This window comes from Pygoscelis adeliae, unplaced genomic scaffold (assembly GCF_000699105.1).
Source record: "Pygoscelis adeliae isolate BGI_AS28 unplaced genomic scaffold, ASM69910v1 Scaffold243, whole genome shotgun sequence".
Lineage (NCBI taxonomy): Eukaryota > Metazoa > Chordata > Aves > Sphenisciformes > Spheniscidae > Pygoscelis > Pygoscelis adeliae.
In genome coordinates this window covers 557,788-579,595 of record NW_008824363.1, presented here as the reverse complement: position 1 = coordinate 579,595, position 21,808 = coordinate 557,788, and the positions used below count along the sequence as shown (strand labels likewise).

At 39.2% G+C, this 21,808-nt stretch overlaps 1 protein-coding gene across 1 annotated transcript in view; it reads right to left on the bottom strand.

Annotated features, from left to right (window-relative positions):
* Positions 1–21,808, bottom strand: part of CCDC149 (coiled-coil domain containing 149) — a 53,704-nt gene that overhangs the window by 23,399 nt on the left and 8,497 nt on the right. The window contains exons 3-7 of the mRNA XM_009319895.1: positions 21,177–21,338; positions 20,600–20,638; positions 8,995–9,102; positions 3,334–3,450; positions 360–532 (exon numbers count right to left, since the gene is read on the bottom strand). Coding sequence (XP_009318170.1) covers positions 360–532; positions 3,334–3,450; positions 8,995–9,102; positions 20,600–20,638; positions 21,177–21,338 — 599 coding nt within the window. The remainder of the gene's footprint in view (positions 1–359; positions 533–3,333; positions 3,451–8,994; positions 9,103–20,599; positions 20,639–21,176; positions 21,339–21,808) is intronic.

The window sequence follows — 21,808 nt, the reverse complement described above, 5'->3', positions numbered from 1 at the left end:
CAGCTCCTGTGAGTTTCTGAAGACATTGGTTTTTAATATTCTTGTTTTGGTGCCACACAGTGATGGGAATAAAAAGTCTGCACTTCTCTTCCTTTTCCTTGTTTAGCTCTATTTGGGAATATCACTGACATCTCTGTAGCCAAATAAAACATTGGTAATTTCCTGCAGCCTAACTTTCTCAATATTATTTGATGGTTAGCTACAGTACAAACAAAACAGACAAAAATTACCCAAATCTCTTAACTTTTATTCTTGGATACATTTTCTTTAAAGTTTTGTTGTGACTGACTTCCTGATGCTCCTGTTAAAGGAATACCCTACTTGTTCTAGGGAAACAGTAAGGTTTGCAATGCACTCACCTGTTCTCCATACATAGAGCATCTACGTCGATGATACGGTTTTCATGCCCTCCTAAGACATGATTAAGTTCTTGGTTTAGTCTGTCAGACTTATTTTGGTAAAAAGAGCGTTCCTCTTTCACATCCTGTAACTCATCCAGTGCAGCCTGAAGATCATATCTCAGAGTCTCGATCTGAGAAGAAAGGAGAGCTGTATGACTATTTTGAAGTTTAAACAAAATGTTACATAGCGCCCAAACTGAAAATAGCAACAAGCACTGCATGTCTGAACAGGATTGGTTTTGGACAGTCAAAAGTCTTTCCAAAGCTCATAACTCCCAGTACTTTTACTCTATTTTGGTATTACTTCATTAATTTGAAGTTAAGTAACTTCAGCAGTTAGACTTGTTTTACAAAATTTCTAGAAAACAACTGAACTGTAACAGCAAAAGAAACCTTAATCCATACTACAATTCTGCTACAAATATATTAAGCTGGTTTTAGAATATAATTTCTAGGTGTCGTGGTTTAACCTCAGTCAGCAACTAAACACCACACAGCCGCCCGCTCACTCCCCACTCTGCAGTGGGATAGGGGAGAGAATTGGAAGAGTAAAAGTGAGAAAACTCGTGGGTTGAGATAAAAACAGTTTAATAATTGAAATACAATAAAATGATAATAATAATAATAATAATAATGATAATATACAAAGCAAGTGATGCACAATGCAGTTGCTCACCACCTGCCGAACGATACCCAGCCAGTCCCCAAGCAGCAGCACCCCCAGCCAGCTTTCCCCCAGTTTATGTACTAAGCATGATGTCACATGGTATGGAATGTCCCTTTGGCCAGTTTGGGTCAGCTGTCCTGGCTGTGCCCCCTCCCAGCTTCTTGCGCACCTCCAGCCTTCTCAGTCAGTAGAGCATGGGAAGCTGAAAAGTCCTTGACTAGTGTAGACACTACTTAGCAACAACTAAAACATCGGTGTGTTATCAACATTATTCTCACACTAAATCTGAAACACGGCACTGTACCAGCTACTAGGAAGGAAATTAACTCTATCCCAGCCGAAACCAGGACACTAGGACTCCAGGAATGAACTCAACTGAGTAAGAATTTGGCAAATTTGGAGGATGAAGAAAAAGTCTGTAAGGGGGAATTTATATTAATTACGGGACTTTCAGCAATGAAGTTCCACAGAATAGGAAGAACTGAGAAAAGTACAAAATAAGCCAGCATGGAGTTGACAGGGTAAGCTTTGCTATTAAGCAAAAGGGTGAAGGAGTCCAGTATGAAAGATATTCAAGGACAAAGAGCTTCAAACTTCTAAGGAGAGGAAACGGAGAGTGTGAGAAAAGTCTGCAATGAGCTGAGAAGTCTCCACTGGCACCTCAGAAAACACTGGTAAGCCAGGAAGGACAACAGAAGACCATGTGAAAAGAGGCCAGGTGATGAACAGAGAGAGTGTGAGCTTGGGAACAGAGATACTAGAGAGAATCACATTGGAAGAAGACCAAGTGCAGTCAACAGTCCTTCTGGTAAGCTAAAGTAGCACTGCACTTGCGTGAAGACTGAAAAACAAGAAATATGCACGTCTTCCTGGACCACAGAGTGGCTCATTCAGGGTGGAACTGACATTGGTAAGAATGAGTGTGGGAATAACAGAGAACATGAACCCCCAGAATTATCCAGAAAGCTATGTATCAGTATGTGACGGTGTGCTCCCCCGCCCAACCTGACCTTTATCTCCTGTAACCCTGCTTAAGTGATAACTACCAGGGGTAGTCGTTAATGGATGCTTATGGTGAAACTTCGTCCATTAACGAAGTGGATTTGGGGAGCCAGATAACAACACAATAGCCCTTGGTTATTTTGAGAAATACGCCCACCTAACCACAGTTATAAGTATGTAAATATGACTATGAGTCAATCATCTTACCCCTATAAATAGTGAGCAGCCCAAGAGCCCTTTTAGCTCTCCTGCATGGCAGCAGGCTGCACGCCAGGATCTCCCCTTGAGTAGAGATGCCTCTCAAGGTTACTCCTCGAGGTTGAGAGATGCCTTGCTGCAATAGATACTCGGTAAGTGACTAACAGCATGCTAAACTTTGAAATCTTAGCTAAGTGATATAAAGGATTGATTGCACATATATAATCCTTTAGACATAAACTGTTGACCAAGACTGGGACTAGGATTGGATCCAGCCGCACCTAAACTCCTCTCTGAGAAGTTCAGAAAGCAAGGGGGTCCTTTGTGAACCTCATGGCTCAACGGGAGGGTCTCCCTGACAGTAATGTCTGACCCTGTCCCCTATGCAGTAAATAATCAAGTGTACCTTGCCATCGAATCTTGTTCACTGTCGCATTTACCATTGAACTTTGTTAATTCACACTTTAACTCACTGTTTTCAACAATAAAGTATTGTTGCTTCTCTTATGAGTGAAGTGCAGGCTCACTCCATCCGTAACACAGGTGTAGTGCTGGACACTCTGGAGTAATTAATACAGACTTGAGGTAGGGAAAAAAGGTCTGATGCAAGAATTTTTCAAAAGAGGGGAAGAAATAGCCAAGAGGCAGGAGGAAGAGGAGACTAACAACACTTCTACAGAAAATTTGATTCAGAAGGTATCTTTAGGAGATGCATCAGCCACCACATATTGTGTTGAATACTTGTAACAGCTTTCACTAAGGAGTCTCTTTCATTGACATTCACTGACAATATTCAATTGTCACAAGTTGTTGCTGCACATTATAAAAAGAGGAGAATCAATAACCTAGAGAAGGAATTCCTAAGATTAGGAAACTCACTCTAACCGTGTATGCATGTTTAAATTAGTGCTCAATAAGAACTATTTCAGTAAAAATCCCAACACCTTCACCACTATTTGCAATGTTAATCAGCTACCAGCCCTCCAAACACAACAGAGGCAGTCATTTACTTGCTACTGCACTAGCTCTGTAAAACATGACAGTATATGCCCATTTAGTTATTACTTGCTCTCGAGCCTTCTCCAATTGTTGAACAAGGTCCTCCCGTTCATGTGCTGCAAAGTGGCGAGCCCCAACTTCATCATCTCCAAGTCTTTGCTTTGCTATTGTCATTCGAAGAAGCTGCAATTACAAAAATGGATTCTGTAAGCAGAACGCAGGTTGTAGCATCAGAGTACATCTGCACTAAAAAGAGTAAAGTTGTCATCGATTTCATCTCTTCCAGGCCAAACAGCCCATATTATTTAAACCAGAGGGAATTTTCTGAGCTGAGGGCTCAATCCCATTCTCAGCAAAACATTCCAGTCGAACACTCAAAGCATCAACAGGAGCTGAATTAGACCCTGCAACAACAGTTACCAGAGTATACAAATGATAAAAGACCAAGTAAACAGACACGTGGTCGATGTTTTTTTAGGACTGACAGGAACTATTTCTGGTCAGACTAAAACTCAAGAATTCTCAGAAAGCCATTTTCGTATGTAAATCTTAAAATACTCTGCAGCAGAGAACTCTTCCTAGTTAAGAATAAAAAGGCACAAAGTAGCTTGCCCAGCTTCATTTTACTGATGCCACTTAAAACCCCACTGCGCTATTTCAGTGAAGAATTTGCATTAACAGTTGCTAATACATTTGCTTGTGCATTATTTTTTTCATCTACTCACAGAAGTTAATTCATATTAAAAGCAAAAAACCGGGCCAACAACAAAAAGACTTGGCCAAAATGCTCAAACAGCTAGTGAATTCATGAGCTTTGTGACTGCTGAAAACAGTCTGAGTTGAATTAATACACAGTTATATTCAATATCCAAAGCAAAAAGCAGCTACCTCTCAAGAATCACGGAATATTAAAGTAACAGTCTATGAGGCATTCAGCATTTACAGTTGTTTATGCTGAGTACAACTAGGCAAAAGTGTTGCCTGCCCACGGCCTCATTTGTAGGAGCTCCACAGAGACTAGAGAAACATACCACAATAAACAGCTTGACTTTCCCCATATCTTTGACTGCACCAAGGAATTAATGTACATCATTATATTGCAGAGTTAGAAAAAAAAAAATCAATCTTCTGAAGTAGAAGATTGTACATTAAAATCTGTCTTTGGTATTTATGGGATGCCAGTCACCATAGCTGCAATGTGCCAATTAAAATCCTGCTGATGCAAGACAGACTACCAAAATCATGCTCCCCACTTATTTCAGCTCCAGTTCAGTGCAAGTCACTGAAGCTAGTACAACTTGTTCTGATAAGCAGTTCACTTGTTCAGGGGAAGCTGCGCCCCCAAAAGTAACTGGTTTTAGCAAACTACATTTCCCTATCCCCACAGGGAAAGTACAAACCACTGCACAGTTAGTAAGGCTGAATGGGTCCTAAGAGATATAATTCCTATTAATTTCTTTATCAAAACAAATAAGTCAAAAAGGCAACTAGCAAATCCTGGAATGGCTTCATAGCTATGGGACTGGTTTTTTTTAAATGCTAAAAGGCTGATGAACAAAGGTATGGTAACGTGATTTGATTTAATTCAGTTAGATTAATTTAATTTCTAGAATCTCTTGCTAGTGAGAAAGGCAGTAAGAAACAAATGTAATAACATTTTGAGGACTCAATTGTTCAGAAACAATTGAGAAATTGTTCAGAAAAACTGGAAATGGGAAGGGGTATCACACTTTACGAATGCCTCCAATGCCTGCAGCAGAGCAAAACTTCTGCGTAACCCTCGGCACCAGGCTGCAAACTGGATCAGAGCTGTGACTCATGCACTATGACCAACTCAACTTCAGCCCAGGAGGGGACGAGGCATAAGAGCAATTATAACTGCAAGCAATTATTACTTGCAAGGTCAAACAGTCTGCCAATAAAAGGAGAACTCTTTATTTACTACTAAGTTTGAGGTGAAAAAAAACACATATGAAGTCTTATGAAAAGAATGCTTCAGAAATCCAAATTCAGCCAGTAAAAGCAGCATTATGAACATACATAAAATAAAGTAAAATACCAATCCATAAAACAACAGAGTGCTTCTTCCAGACAGTTGGCCAATCAGAGCGTTGACAGGGCAGAACAGGCCAAGTCCTTTAGTTCTGCATTGCGAATGTCTCATGAGGCAGCACCACCTGCTATAAAATTCTTCCCTGAAAATGCTGTGACCCAAAGAGACACTAAGTGTTAAGCCAGAGGGTTAAGGGTTTATTTCATATATTAGTGCTTTGTTATAAACTTTATACACCTGTCCTCTGGCTGCTGCATTTTTATTTCTGTCATTCAGAAATCGCCGAGGAAAGGACTGCTTAACTTCATTTTGCAGCTAGAGAACAGGTTAACGCTACCCCTCAGGATTCCGTGAACAGCATCCACAGCAGAATGGGTTTAAATTAATGGCACCTTACCAGAGATAGCTCCTGTTTGTCAAGAACCCATAGATTGCTAATCAAAACAATCCAGTGCTGCAAGCCACTAGTCTTTATTATTTGAATATCACAGCTTTTTATTAATCAGTGTCAGCTAAAATAATTATTTATAAAGTAGCAACTCTGTAGCAGCCCCACAATGCCCAAACAGGCTTCATTGCGGTAGCTGCTGTGCAGGCTAGGAGTCCACAGACAATGCCTGTGCCAAAGTTGTACATTCCTGATTATCGATAAAACATGCAGAAGGAAAAGGGAAACAAGCACAACCAGTAAATCCTTCATGGAAGGCAGAAACCATCATGTTTAGCCACAGTCACTGACAGCAATTGTCTTCACCACGTTGCCTACAAAATCTTAAAAAGTGGACCAGAACTATGCAAATTTGCTACCTTAAGTCCCAGTTCTGCCAAAACATATGCACCACATTTAACATTTCGCACTGTTGCTGCATGAATGATTGTCTGCCTTATAATAACAAACTGTCAGTAATACTGCAGCCATTGTTTTCCATGCATCTTCCTCTCGCTTAGCACTGCCTTTGACAGCTTACAAAACCATTTGTTTGCCTGCGCAGGAATTCAAGTGAAGGCAACTGAGTCATCTAGTCTTCCAGAAGCCTCCAGTTTTTCTTACGCTTTCCATTTTCACCCTTTTACAAGAGAGAATTCTATTTCCTAACTATCCTCCTCTAAGTTTCAGTAATTGTTCTCCAAGCATTGCTGCCAGAATGTTAGGAAGGAAAAAGATTTACAAATAACTATCATAAACATAGAATAGTTTTCATGTGTCAGAGCTGATAAGAGATTGTGATCAATCATAAAATAAATAGTCTTAGATATCTGTTGCTGGAGCACTGCAGTCTAACTATTGCTGTATTTCTAAAACTGCAGCAACAAATCCTTTCAGAGACCGCCTGAACAAGTTTTATTATTCGTGCCAACAGAATTCTAGCTGAAATTAAAGGAAAAAATTAGTCCAGTTAAACGAAATGCAAGTAATTTGTTATTGCCTAACTGATGACATACTTAACATGATTTCAACAAGTAAAATGTCACCAGTTTAAGGTCTTGCTAATCCAAGTGACCGTATTCTGCTAGTAGCAAACATTAAAGCGGTGAAAAACAAGTCAAGCTATCAAAACAATTCTTTATCAATAGAGCTAATGTGTGATATTTAAAGAGTTTTTTTCTTTTTTAGTCCTACAAAGCTCTTGCCAATCAGTGACAAAGCCTGCATGAGTCACCCCTGCTCAGACACAGGCAGAATTGTTCATCCATAAGCAGCTTCACTTGCTGCAAAAGCAGCTGTTTGTTCATCTCTTGCCAGAAGTAAGGTTGACGTAGACCAGCTGGGCAGGATGCCCTCCCTCACTTTGGAAAAAGCAGAGAGAAGAATACAGGGGAAAAATGTAAGAACAAGCAAATTATTATAGTTCTTTGTTTTTGTATATACCATGCATTATCTGGACTCCAGTGCCTGAAGTAACCCAGCTGCCAGTACAGGAGAACTGATGAACAGAACAGAATGGCTTTGGGAACAAGCCTAGAATTTTATCACCAAAGCTAGAAGGGAGCAAAATCTGACACAGGAGGAGAGCGTTAAATCCCTCAGATAGATGGCAATGCTTTTTTAGGCACTTCAAAAAACAGCAACCTGACTCTAAAATAAGCTCTATTTCTCATTTACTAGGAAAGTGAAGAATGTGTTCCAAAAATGAAAATCCTAGTCTAAATTAATCCCTGTCTGCTGCAGTTCTTTCCTCCCCCTCTTTATTTAGTGATGCACTATTTTGCACCTTTTGGAGAGGGGCACAGTGGGCAGAATAACTCTTTTTGTATTTTTCCATTCCTTATGAGGGTCACGAATTCAAATTCATGCCGAGAATACAGATGTCACAAAGATGGCCAGCTAATATCAAGTTAACCCACAAAGGCAAATCTAAACAAAGCCAGTTCAAGCACAAAGTAGGCGGCTCTGTGTTACCAAGATCATATTGTTATAAGGAATTAGAATAGGTACATAACCTTGATATTTAAATATATTGTAGTTTTACTACCTTTGTGTTCTGTTTGTACTAACAAAGCCTTGTTATTTGTTCAGGACTGGCTTGGGAAAGGCTGTATGGCATGATACTGGTACTGGAGTACTGGAAGGCACTGCCTTCCGTACTGTAATATCATTGAAACAATAACATGTAAATGAAAAGAAACACTGGGGAAGCTGGTCTTTGGAGACTTGAGCAAGTTACACTGGATGCTATGCATACTACAAATTCAGGTCTCACTTGACCCTTTCCCAGCTCCCTAGACACCTTCAAGGAAGTCCTTTGTGATAAACAATGAATAAAACTGCATTGTCACAATACACTTATGTTTAAAATAAAATAAATAAAATAAAATGAACTTAAATGGAAAGAAAAAAGCCACCTGAATAATTAAAAGCGGCATCATTTTTATTCACATTTTTAAATCCCATAACTTTAAAACCATAGTTGGGGAGGGAAGTTATCATTCATTATTTGTTTCATTTTTTACTTCGTTAACCACCTCGACTCTCAAATTCAACCTCTCACTAGTTCGATCTCTGAATGTACTTTTGCATACAGTTCCAGCTGTGAATGTTACACACATTTGGCTTGAGTTTAAATATTTCAATTAACAGAGACAACAGGAGTTTGATTAATACCAAATGGCAGATTTTGAGCAATGTTCCATATAAGTTGCTAAATTTAGCAATAAAATAAATTAGTTATGTAAGGGTAATAGGATGAGGGCCTAACACAAAGCTCACTACCTATATTTGTGATCACCTGCTCCATATTTTTGAAGGGAAAAATTATGCCTCCCCTGGTTTTATCATCTACTAAAATTTTGCGTTTTCATTGGAAAAAAATTGAAAATTATCACATGACAAAGAAGAAATGCTTATCTGTACTTATTTGTAAGAGGAAATACCACCAATAAAATACATTAAAAAAAAAAAAAGTAAGTCTGAGATCATTAAAGCAAGGCTAGGTGCAAAATACATAGTTAAGGACAATAGAGCAAAAGCAGCATAAAAAATATATAATAAACTGCACTTACTGGTATCCTATACAAGCTTCTTCCGTTCTACTGTTTTCAGCATTTATTTTAATTCAACTATTCTAGAAGTTCTGCAACCCATTATTTTATTTGTTTTCCTAAGAAGTAAATGCAAAACTCCAGCCCAGTTTACACATTCCATGCCATTTACTGACAACAAAAGTTTGTAATACCTTATTGTCCCCTTGCACTTCTCCCAGTCTCTGTTGAAGCTCTCTAATCTCTTCTCCAAGATGTTTATTTCGATCTTGAGCCTCACTCAGTAGTTGAGCAAGATTTGCCTAGAAAAGGAGCAAATAGCAGTGAAAAGTTAGTGCCTATGGAGAGAAGTGTAAGCAGTGATTGAAAAGAAACCCTAGACTTACTCCTTATCTGCCAACAATATTTACTTTTATTGTTGTTGGTACCCAGACTTCATGCTTCATTAGAGAGAGAATAACAGAAGTCACCAGGGTTCCTTTATCTTTAATAGTAGGAAATACATACAGCATATGTGCATACACACTCCCAGAACACCACACAAACCACAAACAAAACAAAGTGAAAACGTCTACACTAGTTCTGATATCTCGGCTGCTGGGACGAGCAAAACGCAGAGTACTTTGACAATACTTATACAAAGTTGCCAAAATAATAGTTTTTAAACTTGCATATAATTAGACAAAGGCATAGCTGAGAAATAATGATGATATAATTATATTCCCTAATAGTGTTTAGAGCAGATTCCTAGCCAGTAAAGAGGATGCCAGCCAGTCCCTGCCCCTATACGGAGCTGTACCATGGATATCTAGTAGCACAAAACTTCAAACATGACCTGACTTGTGTTGTTAGCTAGTACGCAGACTTATAGAAAAATAGAGGTGAAAGCTAGAGATTCAAAACAAACACCCCCACTCCAAATAATCCAGGTTAAAAGTTATCATTTACATTAACCTACTAAGTTAGCAAGATGAGCAGTCTGATCTATAATTTCATAATTAAATTCCATCAGCTTGATCACTAATCAAAAAGTAATGCAATCTCCTCCTTCCCTATCTATGATATCTGAAAATGAGCAACTACTACAGATCAATTTATTATACTTTTTCCCCTAACAGTATCTCACGAATACACAAACATTGACCCAGCACAGGAAAAGCCTTCCAATGACATCTCTCCTAAAAGAGTTACAATCATAGTGGCTAATGCACAGCCTTTCAAGACATTGCCTCTGGACAGCTAGGTGTGTCATCCATTGCCATAAATCTGAAGGGTATAAAAAGAAATGGAAAAAGAAACTTCAGATCTTCTAAGCATGACTTGGTAAAGCCCCATGAGTCAATATTTCTAAGCTACCCTTACACGTACTCCCTGGGTTTGAGGCCAATGCATCAAGTGAGCGTTCCTAGTTCTCTCTTGGTATTTTAAGTTTAATTTTAGTTTCTCTACTTGCTGTGCTTCTCTCTCAACTCCCCCATTTCTCTGTTTTGATCTCTCTCTTTCTTTTTCAGTCCTGCTCTTTTACCCCATCATTCTCACTACCACTTGACGTCTCGTAGGATGTTTTTGTGAGTTTTATCTCTGAAACTCACATGCTATCAAACCAACAAGGTGCCTAATAGCCATTCCTGTGATCTTTCCCCTTGTTTACTAGCAACTGCTATTTCCACACGTCCTGTTTTATACTTAAAAGAACTATCAACATGAATATAGCTATGCATGCATCCGACCATTTGCAGGATTAGCCTATTAAACTATAATCAATTGGAACTTTTGTACGCTACTATATGAAGAAGCTGGTCCAAACTCCAATTGGTCTAAAATAGCAATAGCTTCAAACTTTTAAACAGGAAAAGTAACTTGAGAAACTGATACATCCTACTTGATGAACCACAACCCTGATTCGCTGCTACAGCTTCTGCACTTCTGGTGCGCTGCAGAAGAAAGTAATGTAAGTTTCCCACAGTTTTGGAAGAAAATAAAACATTTTTTAAACTACTGATATACCTGAAGACTGCAGATACATAGTTTGGGAAAAGAGTGCAATAGCAAAAAACCCGTAAATAGCCAATTGTAGGGCCAAAATTAAGCTCCCTCTATTTTTATTTTGAAGACAGCAACCATTCAAGCAATGCAAAAGGTTCCTCAAGTATGCTTTGGTAGAATGATTTTTTTCCCCTACATGTTAAACAAATGTGTAATAGTCATTCATATATTGAATGAATCAAGGAGCTTCAGAACGCATTCAGTCAATGGTTCTGAGAGGTACTTCTTAATGGCCGTTTAAAAGAAAGAAAACCAAGAACTCACGTTTGCAGGAAATTGTATTTAAACTGAAGTATCTACGGCTACTGCTCAGATGCAATTTTATTTTATTTTTTTTTTTTTTTAAGAAAACTGACTTTCAATAAAGGCCATCCAACCACTGGACTGAGTTAGTTAAAAGGAACATGATTTGCCCAAACCTCTCCGAAACACTTCTATTTATAAAGTCCCTTTTTATGATGGATTTGAACAACTCCTAACACTGCAATAGCACATGTAATTTCAACACCTGGGAAGAACTCAGTCTCACTAATCAGTGTTTACAGCCACAACACCAGGATTCTAGCAGTCTGTAGTCTAAACCCGGCTCCCGGTAGCTGCAGGAAAGGCATTACAATGCCTATACTAAATCTTCCTGCTCAGATTTATTTCCTTTAAAAGCATTTCTCTGGGATTGCAATTCTATGTTGAATTTTATTTGTCAGTCATATAAATGACTTAATGTGACAAAACCCTTTATACTCGAGACAGGGGTTTTGGAAGAAACTTTAAACAAAGAATTTTAGAAACCAAAATAAAACAGCCACTTTTAAGCATGCTAAGAGCATTACAATGAGCTAAGTATAGACTTGCTCCTTAATGCAAAGCTTCTATTATACTTCTGTTAAACTAAAACAACCAAGCTATGTCACAGAAGTAGGCTCCAGCAATTATTCATTTCCTGGGCTTAGAGGTTCTATACAACTGTAATTTAAATTGTTCCCAGTTTTAAAGGTTTTGGCAAGACCTCCATTAAAGCTCTCAGTTAAATGTGGATAGAAGAAGAAATATTTGATTTTCAAAAGTGCTCTACTGGGCTTAAAGAAAGCCAGCCAAGAGGATACACCTGGACTTGGTACCATTTCTTTGGCATATATAAGAGAACATACCATATGGTTGAAAGATGATAAAACTAACAATGGAGGACTGGCTTCGTGAACCTGTAAGCATGTATTTTTTGAAGAAAGGGGAGAAATCTATGCAAGGAGAAAGGTGATTCATTTTTCCACCTGGCAACTTCTTATCAATATTCATAGAACAAACACAGAATTCACTTAGAAATTTAAGACAAGTTACTTCAGCAGACAATAAAGCTCATATCATTTACCTGTGCAACACGGAACAACTCTCTGAAAATTAGCCAAATTCAGTGTCTCTAGACTCAACTTCTTCAACAGTTTCTTTTGATTCTAGGTGAAGCCTTAAAAAGGCACTGTAACTGCCAGACTTTACTTCCTTCGCTCACACTATTCAAAACTGATTCCAAAGTACTGATGAAGAGAGATTTCTGAGCCATGAGTAACAGGAGGGAAAGATGCAGAGGTCTATACCTTTCTGCTGCCTCATCTTGTCTTGCCTCTGCAACAACCCACAACAGTGGAAACTGTTTGTTTCTCCTACCCTCTCTCAGTGCAACTATTTGTAATACTAAATAACAGACAGTGCTTCATTCAAGTCTCTAATTGACTGCCCAATATCAGACAATCTTTCTGGAGCTCTGTCCACCTCTGGTGACGTCCAGTTTCCGGTAGGTATTCTTGAGCCTCTGCAGCATGATAAGCTATTTGTTTTACATCCATCTGTCACAGGGAAGAGTGCATGTACAATCTGAGCGCAATCCAAACCCCCATAGACATAACAAACTGTCCCCACATTCCTTTTTCCTCTGACCAAAAGCAAGTGCGACTATTGACAACGATACCACCAGAAGGTAGGATGAAAGGTGAAGAAGATTGATCTGAGAGTGCCAAGCGGGAAGTGCCTACCTTTATTACATAGGGGGAAAAAAAGCACCATAAATCACAACAGACCAGAGAGTGAAAGATTCAACGGGATGGGATCACAGACCTCACCCTTCTCCACTTAGACTTTGTTAAAATTTGCAAGAACATTTTTGGGACAGAAGGTGGAAGAGCACCTTACTTTTAGCTACAGATGAACATCTGAAACTACTGACGGAAATACCTATAAATATTTAACATAAGCCAGTGAATACCTGTCAGACAGCAACAGACCTTTGCTCACTACTGACCAATGACCCAAGAAAAAGAGGGGGGGGGGAAGTAACTCCAAACAGTCATCCCTGGCATTATGCACTACATTTGAATTTGGCTCCTTTAACAATTTTGCAAATATAGCCACACATACACACAGTGTTTTTTTTCTTCACACCACTTTAAAAATGATGGATAGTAACACAGTCTTTAATATAGCGCTCAATTCTCTTGCACATAAATCTTATCCGACACTTAAAAAAAAGAATTTAAAAAAAAGGACTTTCTGCCTTTACATACTGCCTGACAAAGTAATTTGGCTAGGGGAAGAGGGAGAAACTTCCAACATGCCTTTACAGTTTAAAAATATTTTTAAATACAAACAAGCATTTCTATACTGCAGTTTACAGTCTTTTATGTTTCTTTCAGCCACACCTTCAAACAAAGAAGAACACTGAATTATAGGGCTGTGTTCTGGTTTCGGCTGGGATAGAGTTAATTTCCTTCCTAGTAGCTGGTATAGCACTGGGCTTTGGATTTAGGGTGAGAATAATGTTGAGAACACACTGATCTTTTAGTTGTTGCTAAGTAGTGCTTACACTAGTCAAGGACTTTTCAGCTCCTCATGCCCTGCCAGCGAGAAGCTGGGAAGGGGCCCAGCCAGGACAGCTGACCCAAACTGGCCAAAGGGATATCCCATACCATGTCACGTCATGCTCAGTATATAAACTGGGGGGAGTTAGCCGGGGGAGGGGTGACCGCTGCTCAGGGACTGGCTGGGCATCGGTCAGCGGGTGGTGAGCAATTGCATTGTGCATCACTTATTTTGTATATTCTATTATTATTATTATTATTATTATTATTATCCCTTCCTTTCTGTCCTATTAAACTGTCTTTACCTCAACCCACCAATTTTACCTTTTTTTCCCCTCATTCTCTCCCCCATCCTACTGGGGGCAGGGGCAGTGAGCAAATGGCTATGTGGTGTTTAGCTGCCTGCCGGGTTAAACCACAACAGGCTGACAGAAAAAAAAGTTTGATGAAACATTAAGCACACTTGATGGGTGTGACTGATAGCAAATTTAATTGCAGTTTCTCCTCCAATGTATTCATATGATTGCAATGGCTGAATTAATACAGAAAAACCTGCTTTGCTTACCAACTACCACTGTTCACTCCCAAGGTAGAACTGACAACCTCCCCTAGCACTAGCTTCCTTACGATAGAAAGCAGAAATTACTGTATTTTTCTCTTTAAGTTGAAAAACCATGTAGAGAAGACTTCTGAAATTATAGATCCTGGGCATACTAAACAAAATACACTTAATACAGGTCATATTTCCCCACAGAAAAACAACAGCAAAAATCAAAGCCTAGCCAAGCAGTCACTTGACATAAGAGAAGAAGAAAATCCTCTCCTTCTCTGAGTATATGCCACGCTGAGAACCAGGCAGGAATCCCACCACAGAAGCACGCCAGTCAAAACCTGACAAGGCTCTGCAAAACAAGAAAGACTCGCTCGCACTCACATACCTTCAAGACACTCAGCAATCGGAATTTTCATAGAGCTGATTAATAGAACAAAAAAGCCATTTTAGCAGTCCACATATAAAATTAATACTTTTTCCCTCCTTTTCAACCAGTCTTCTGTGTATTAGCTTAGCATAGTGTTGGACAGTACCAAGCACCACCCAGGTGGACCTAGAGCATTTGCCAAAGGCTGACAAACAAAATAAGGTTAGCATCAACTAGATTCCTTTAAGAGGCCAGTTTTTGCAAAGCAACTTGTTAACATACATCATAAGCAGCAACCGAGGGTGTCAGTATGAACTACCAGTATCATAAGAAGTTACGTGGCAGAAATTCCTTCACTGTGAAGGTTCAATAAGGTAGTTCAGTCCCCCTATACTTCATATAGGCATCAAGTTTTTGTTGACAGCAGATGAACATAGCCAAAGAGAAATAAATTTGTACTTATACAGAGACTACTATACTAGGACAGAAGAAAAGATTGTTTCATTGGCTTGTTTTATCAGAAATATTTTAGCTGCTTTGATCTTAAGGACAACTTGAACTTTGAGATAATGCACAAAAAGAATCAAAATCCCTTAAACATTTTGAGTGTTCTGACTAATACTTATCGAGAGTATTCAGGTGCAGGGGTGTGGAAACGTGGCTCTCTATTCCATCAAGGTAAGACACAGCAACTAGAGAAGAGGATGTTGTACACATCAGGTCTGAACAGCACTCTAAATTTTAAAGAGGGACTATCACATCTATTAGAATCAGCATTTCGTCTCTCCTAGCCTCATGTTTACTGCAGAATCTACGTGTTGAAGAAACAACAGTGTCACTTCACAAAGCATGACTCCTAGTGTGGCTAAGAAGTTCTAGCTTTTGCATACTGTCACCTGCTCCTATCAATGGAACAGCAAATTTCAGCACGCAGAAACCAAAATCTCTCCACTGGCTATGCTCTCACACAGGCACATTTTGAAATCCATGGGAATATTGCGCTCTGATGCGTTGCCAGGGCAAACGATTGCACTGTTTGCCATCTGCTATCTTACACCATGGGAGTCAAACACATGCACCTACAAACCAGAGCAAAGCGCACAAGTCTCAGTTTGGCACACGCATAATGTTTTTCATCTTCAAACCCTCTGAAGAAAGGAGGAAATCACATTAATCTTCATAGCACCCTTGTGAGATAAATACAAAATGATTGCTTACCCTGTAGTGTACTTTATCTGAAGATTTTATCTCACGGGACTCTGAATGCAGCTTTTGCACCTTAGCACAAGACTAGCAAAATTTCCCGAATTCATTAATTAACAAGAAATAGTCACACTATAGTCACACTAGTCATTTTTTCTGATGATGTCAAAAACGGTCATAACATAATCCTTGAAGTTTGTTTCGAAAGTCAATTGTGACAGCCGAGTACATTAAGCTAGAAGCTGGAAGTGGAAGGGATCAAAATGGGTCCATTTGTGGTATGTCACAACATACTCCTGTCTGGAACCTCCGGGCCTTCTGATGCTCTTCTTGCCCCAAAATGCCACACTCATGAACTCACTCATTAGCAGAAGTCAAGCTGACTGACCAGTATCTTGGTGAGTGGGCAGCATGCTGCTGTGGTGTCAACGATCGCTGAAGCAGAGTCTTGGCTTGAATGAATCACCTTGGGACACCTACAGATAACTATAAGAGAGTTAAGGACCACAACCTTCAGGAAAGATGCACACAGGTTCTCTGATGAGACTTTTTGCCTGGCAAAAAGAGTAACTATCAAGCTGGGCTCTGTACTAGGACTATGTTATCATTATGTTATGAGGCTCATTATTAGGAGCCTCAAAGAGGGTTCTATGACCATGGGATCCTCTCTGAGGCTCAACAGTTGCTTGGAAAACACAGGATGCACTTGACTACATGAGGCAAAAGTACTTTGCCAAAAGGCTGGCCAACTTCATAAGGAGACCTTTAAACTAGAAATAATGGAGGAGGGAACAAGAAGGTTTGGGATAGGTTAGGCAAGCCAAGAGTCTGGGATGATGGGAAGAGAAGGGACACAGCATTCACAAAACAACTGAGCTGAAGTATAATCCTTTTGAGTGTAGGCATGTAACGAAGGAAGTGCCTGTAGAACAGCCCTGTGGGGAAAGCTCTCAAGCTTGTACTGCAGAACTGGCACACTTGGATGCCCCTCAGAGGCCTCTACTCTAACACATGCAGCACGGGGAAGAGTTCGAAGTCTGTGTGCAGTTACAGGGCTACAATCTTATTGGGATCATGCAGAAACAGTGGAATAGCTCACATGATTGGAGTGGTGTGATGGAGGGATACAGGCTTTTTAGGAAGGACAGCTGAGAAGGTGAGGAGGGGGTGTTGACCTTTATGTGAAAGAGCAGCTGGAATGCATGGAGACCTGCCTTGGGACAGGTCAGGAGTCAGGTGAGAGCTTCTGGGTCAAGATTAGCGGGCAGACCAACATGGATGCTCTTGTATTGGGTATCTGCTATAGATCTCCTGATCAGGAAGAAGTAGTAGATGAGGCCTTCTTCACACAACTGGAAGAAGCTTCATGTTCACAGGCCATGATCTTCATGAGGGACTTCAGTGACCCCAATACCTGCAGGTATCTGAACACAAAAAAACCCCAACACTTTTCTATTGTGAGAGTGGTCAAATGCTGCAACAGGTTGCCCAGAGAGGCTGTGGAGTCTCCATCCTTGCAGATGTTCAAAATCTGACTGGACACAGTCCTGGGCAACCTATTCTAGGTGGCCCTGCTTGAGCAGGGGGATTGGACTAGTTGATCTCAAGAGCTGCCTTCCCACCTCAACCATTCTGTGATCCTGTGATGTTTAGCTCCATTTAATTTGATTCCTCATACATTTAAAATACAAATATAAGCCCTCGCCAGTGAACATATGCATTGCGGCTTTATTCTTGACACACAGCCCCACTGCAAACCCATTATCTCCAACTGAGTGATCTCACTGAGATCTAATTAAGCAAAGCATATTTAGAACTGTGGCCCAGCACAGCCATCTTCCTAACCATGCATTTTACTTCACCTTTGTTTATTCAAAGGATCCCATTTGTATTAAAAAAACCTTCCATTTCATATAGAAGGTCAAAGGATTCACTGATGTGTTATTTCAAGGACAAAGCTTCTCCCAAACTGAAGTTATACTGAAAATTTAAGCAATGTAGACAAAAATAATAGTCAGTATAAACCAAGCTAGAAGTCCCATCGATGTTTTTTGCTTTAAGTTTCCCAGCATGGCAACACTGTCCAACAGATATCTAGTATTTTTTTGTCGATGTCATAAAAACATTCTGTATCACAGCAAATGCATATAAATGTATACCACTGTAAAATGGTAGAATTTCTATTTATATAGAATGCACAACAGAGGCTCCGTAGACAGAGCAACATTTTAACATGCCTTCCAAAATGGGGAGTGTCTTTTGTTTACCATCTCTGGTGAATTTTAACATCAAAATCAACTCTTCACTATTTCTATCCTCCTGAAACATTCCACCTCTCCATTACTTATCCAAAAATTACCCTACACCTGACACGACATGACATTACAAAACTACCTTCAACCGCAGCATTTAATTGTGAATGTTTGATAAGAGGGGCCAGGAAAGCACTGACAGCTCACAGGCCATGATAACAAGACTAATTTTAAAACACCTACTGCAGGAAAAGGGATTTCAGTAGCACAGTTTCTCATTTCCTGCTTTTGTTGGTTTTCAGAAGGCGATACACATGGAACAATCTTTGGATTATGTCAGAGATGTGTACCACTGCACACACAGCTTTGAGAGGGAAAACATTGCAGAGCACTGCACATTAAGGTACCTTTAAGTAACACCAATTTTACAAAAACACATTCTGAGTTAGCTGCTTGCTGATAGAAATTGCCTGGTTGCATGATATTTCCATACAAAACGTGAAAATTCTGTGTTGCAAAACAGGGAGAGAAGGCATGGTGTGGAAAACAAGATATTTTAAGAAGTCACAAAGTGTAATTGATAATAAAGGTGAAAAACGAAGAGATGAAGGAGAAGAAAGTAGCAATTCCAACCCACCTATTACATTTAAGGTTCTAGATTGCAATTTCAAGAATAATTTCTCAGTTGTGGTAAAGAAACATAACAGATAGCAAATTGTTCAGCATATCAAGTTTTTATCTATTTCTGACCATAAGAACAGCATGCACTTTTGTGTCACACAAAATCCATTATAAGATCAGGGTCTCTGTTTTTATAAAGTGACTGAGGTCACAAACTTCTCCCAGCAGGCAACTAAGGCTTCTGGGCAAAAAGGGGATGGAAAAAGTCCAAAAGAGCACAGAGAACTTCACTCTTTCTTAGATGAGGAAATGCTAAGAAATGTACATACAGTAATAATGGAAAAATATCCATAACTTTATTTTATTACTCTTTGACGCATTTCTCAAAGCAAAACTATACTCCTCTTCAGAAAGGTTGCCCTAACTACTCCAGATTATCCACCTTGTACGCTACAGACACTTCTCAGGAGAATGATAACTCAAGAATTGCACTAACAGCCTATTACTGTACAACCCAAGGTACATATTGTCCTTGGGGGAGACCTATAAATGACCCCATCTGAGAACAAGATTTTCTTTCTTTCACTGTTACCTAGCATGAATACATAACTTCCTCACAAAAAAAGACTCCTAGCTAGATTATTAAATGGCTTTCCAGGCACTTACCATGGTAAGATTTGCCAAAACTTAATATAATTGCAGCTTCTGAATTTAGACTGAATTTTGCTGGTATTTTAGAAACAAGTGTCAGATTTATTTATTTTGAAAGAGGAATTTATTTTGGAAGAGGAATTAAAACAACATCCATGGGATGGCAAATCTCCCTTCCTGCTTATCTCTGTAATGACCCATATACTGGATTGGTTTTTTTCCTTTTAATTGTATATTCTTCAGCTCCAATTTTAGTAGTCAGAATGCACAAACCTGTATCTGGTCATAAACTTTTATTAGAATTCTGTCAAAATAACAGAATTTCAAATAAATTATGCTAAATAATGAGGAAGTTAAATGATTCTACACTGAGCCACTGTCTTCTTGGCAGCTATTCGTTTAAGTGCCTGAAGGAGTAATTATATTGCCTCTGAAAGTTTAGTTTAAAACAACCAAAACCCTAAGCCCTTAACATTTTAAGAAAACAGCAAGAACTACATGCAAACTCCCAGGGAAAGGATGACGAGTAAAACTTCTGACCCACTAAGAGAATGCAATAACCATGTTTTAAACACAGTTAAAAGACTTTCAGGACTAGCAATTACAGTAACAATTTTTGTTATTTTGGGTTCTCCTCTCCCTGCTCACACATTGTGTTTTGGGTGCTATTTTTCTCTAAAAATTAAGGTAATTTTAAGATGTGACAGCCAACAATCCGTAACAGGGACACACTACATGGATCTCCGGAGGAAAAAAAAGTGAGCAGGCAAAAAGTTTTTCAGGGGAACCATAAAATGCAATTACCATTGATCTTACCATTTACAACTCATACAGCCCAAGTGACCTGGGAGAGTACCCAATGGAAAACAGTACTCACAACAATAAATTAACAACTATAGGATGCAGACAATGCATTCCCAAATTGCTTTTAAGTATGAGAAGTCCTGTCACAAACCCATTTTAGAACTCAGTACAAGAAGGATAAACAACAAGGAGAACAATCTCAAGTCTCCGTACGCTGACCAACTTCAGTCTCAGGTGAACATAAAAGCAATAGCCATATATTCTAATTAATGACAGTTCAGGTATTTCAGAGTGAAACATGTTTAGACAAAAGCAGAAGAAGCCACGGTTTAAAGACTGAGCTTTTCAATAGACAACAATGTTTGCTTTTTACCAGATTTCGTAGTTTACATTTTCACACTTTTGCAAAGTACTTTCGTAGCAGATAAATAACATCAACTGAAAAATGAATCCTACCTGTTTCCTCTTTTCAGGTGGAAGGGATGGATCCCCATCCTACAAATAAATGGACATATTTTATTGGGAACTTACTTCTGAAGCCAGCAACTATATTAACTTTGTGGATCAAAGTTTAAAACATGTATTTTAACTAAAATGTTATCCAAATTGTTTCTAGAATACTGCATCTTGATTAATATCAGTAATATTAATTTAATCTCAAAAAATTGTCAAAGGCTGAAGATTTGTTTACATTTCTAGAACAGCAGGTCATTACAAATTTACGTTGCATTATTTTTCATAACGGTACATTAAGTTGCTGTGGAATTATAATACTGTAGTCAGTTTTTAAATGGAATTATGACTGAAACTAATTTCCTCAGAGCACGCACTGTCTTTCTGTGTCTTATATAACAGGCACTACCTCATCAATGCGGAACAAATGAGTAATAATATGATCAGGGCTGTACAACTGCAGGACTACTGTAAACAAGTACCTAAACATTTTTACAGCACTCATTATGGACTCCTTTTGATTTTTTTTGAGGTTGATTCTTGTCCCCCAATTATACAGTATTCATAAAGAACAACCTACAATCAGCTCCCGATACTTCTTTTTCAGAGACTGGTGTCGTTCCCGCAACTGGTTGGCCATAAGCTTGTACTGGTCTCTTTCTTGTTGACAGGTGTCCAGCTCTTTGGAAAGGATCAGCAATGCCTCCTTTTTACTTTCGAGCTTCCTTTTACACACCAGATACTGCAGAAGAGAAAAAAAAAAAAAACATAACTGTAACAAGCCATTCCTACCCCAGCCAGTACTGTATTCAAGAGGCTCAAGTTTTTCTCTGAAAAGATGGAGGAAGACTCTCTACACAAGATCAAGGTCTGCCACAAGTCATCTTAGCTTATTAATAACAATCACAGGAAAGAAATCTGTGGTATCAGAAGCCTGAAATGCCTTTGTAAGGCCACATGCTCACCTGACCACTGTGAATTAGAAAATTCAGCAACTTAAGTTTCTCCTCTTTTTCCTCATATGCAAGAGTATGAGGAACCTCACAATTTGACCGGCAGCCCTGGGAAGGCTGCTGAAAGGAAGAAGCCTTTGCAAACTCCCTTTTCTACTGGTGTCCACAATATCCAGCTCTCAGTTAGAAACCAGCATTTCCCACCTCATTCCCCCTTCCCTCCTCCCCGCTACCAGCAATGTCCTCTGGGCTCAGCCTC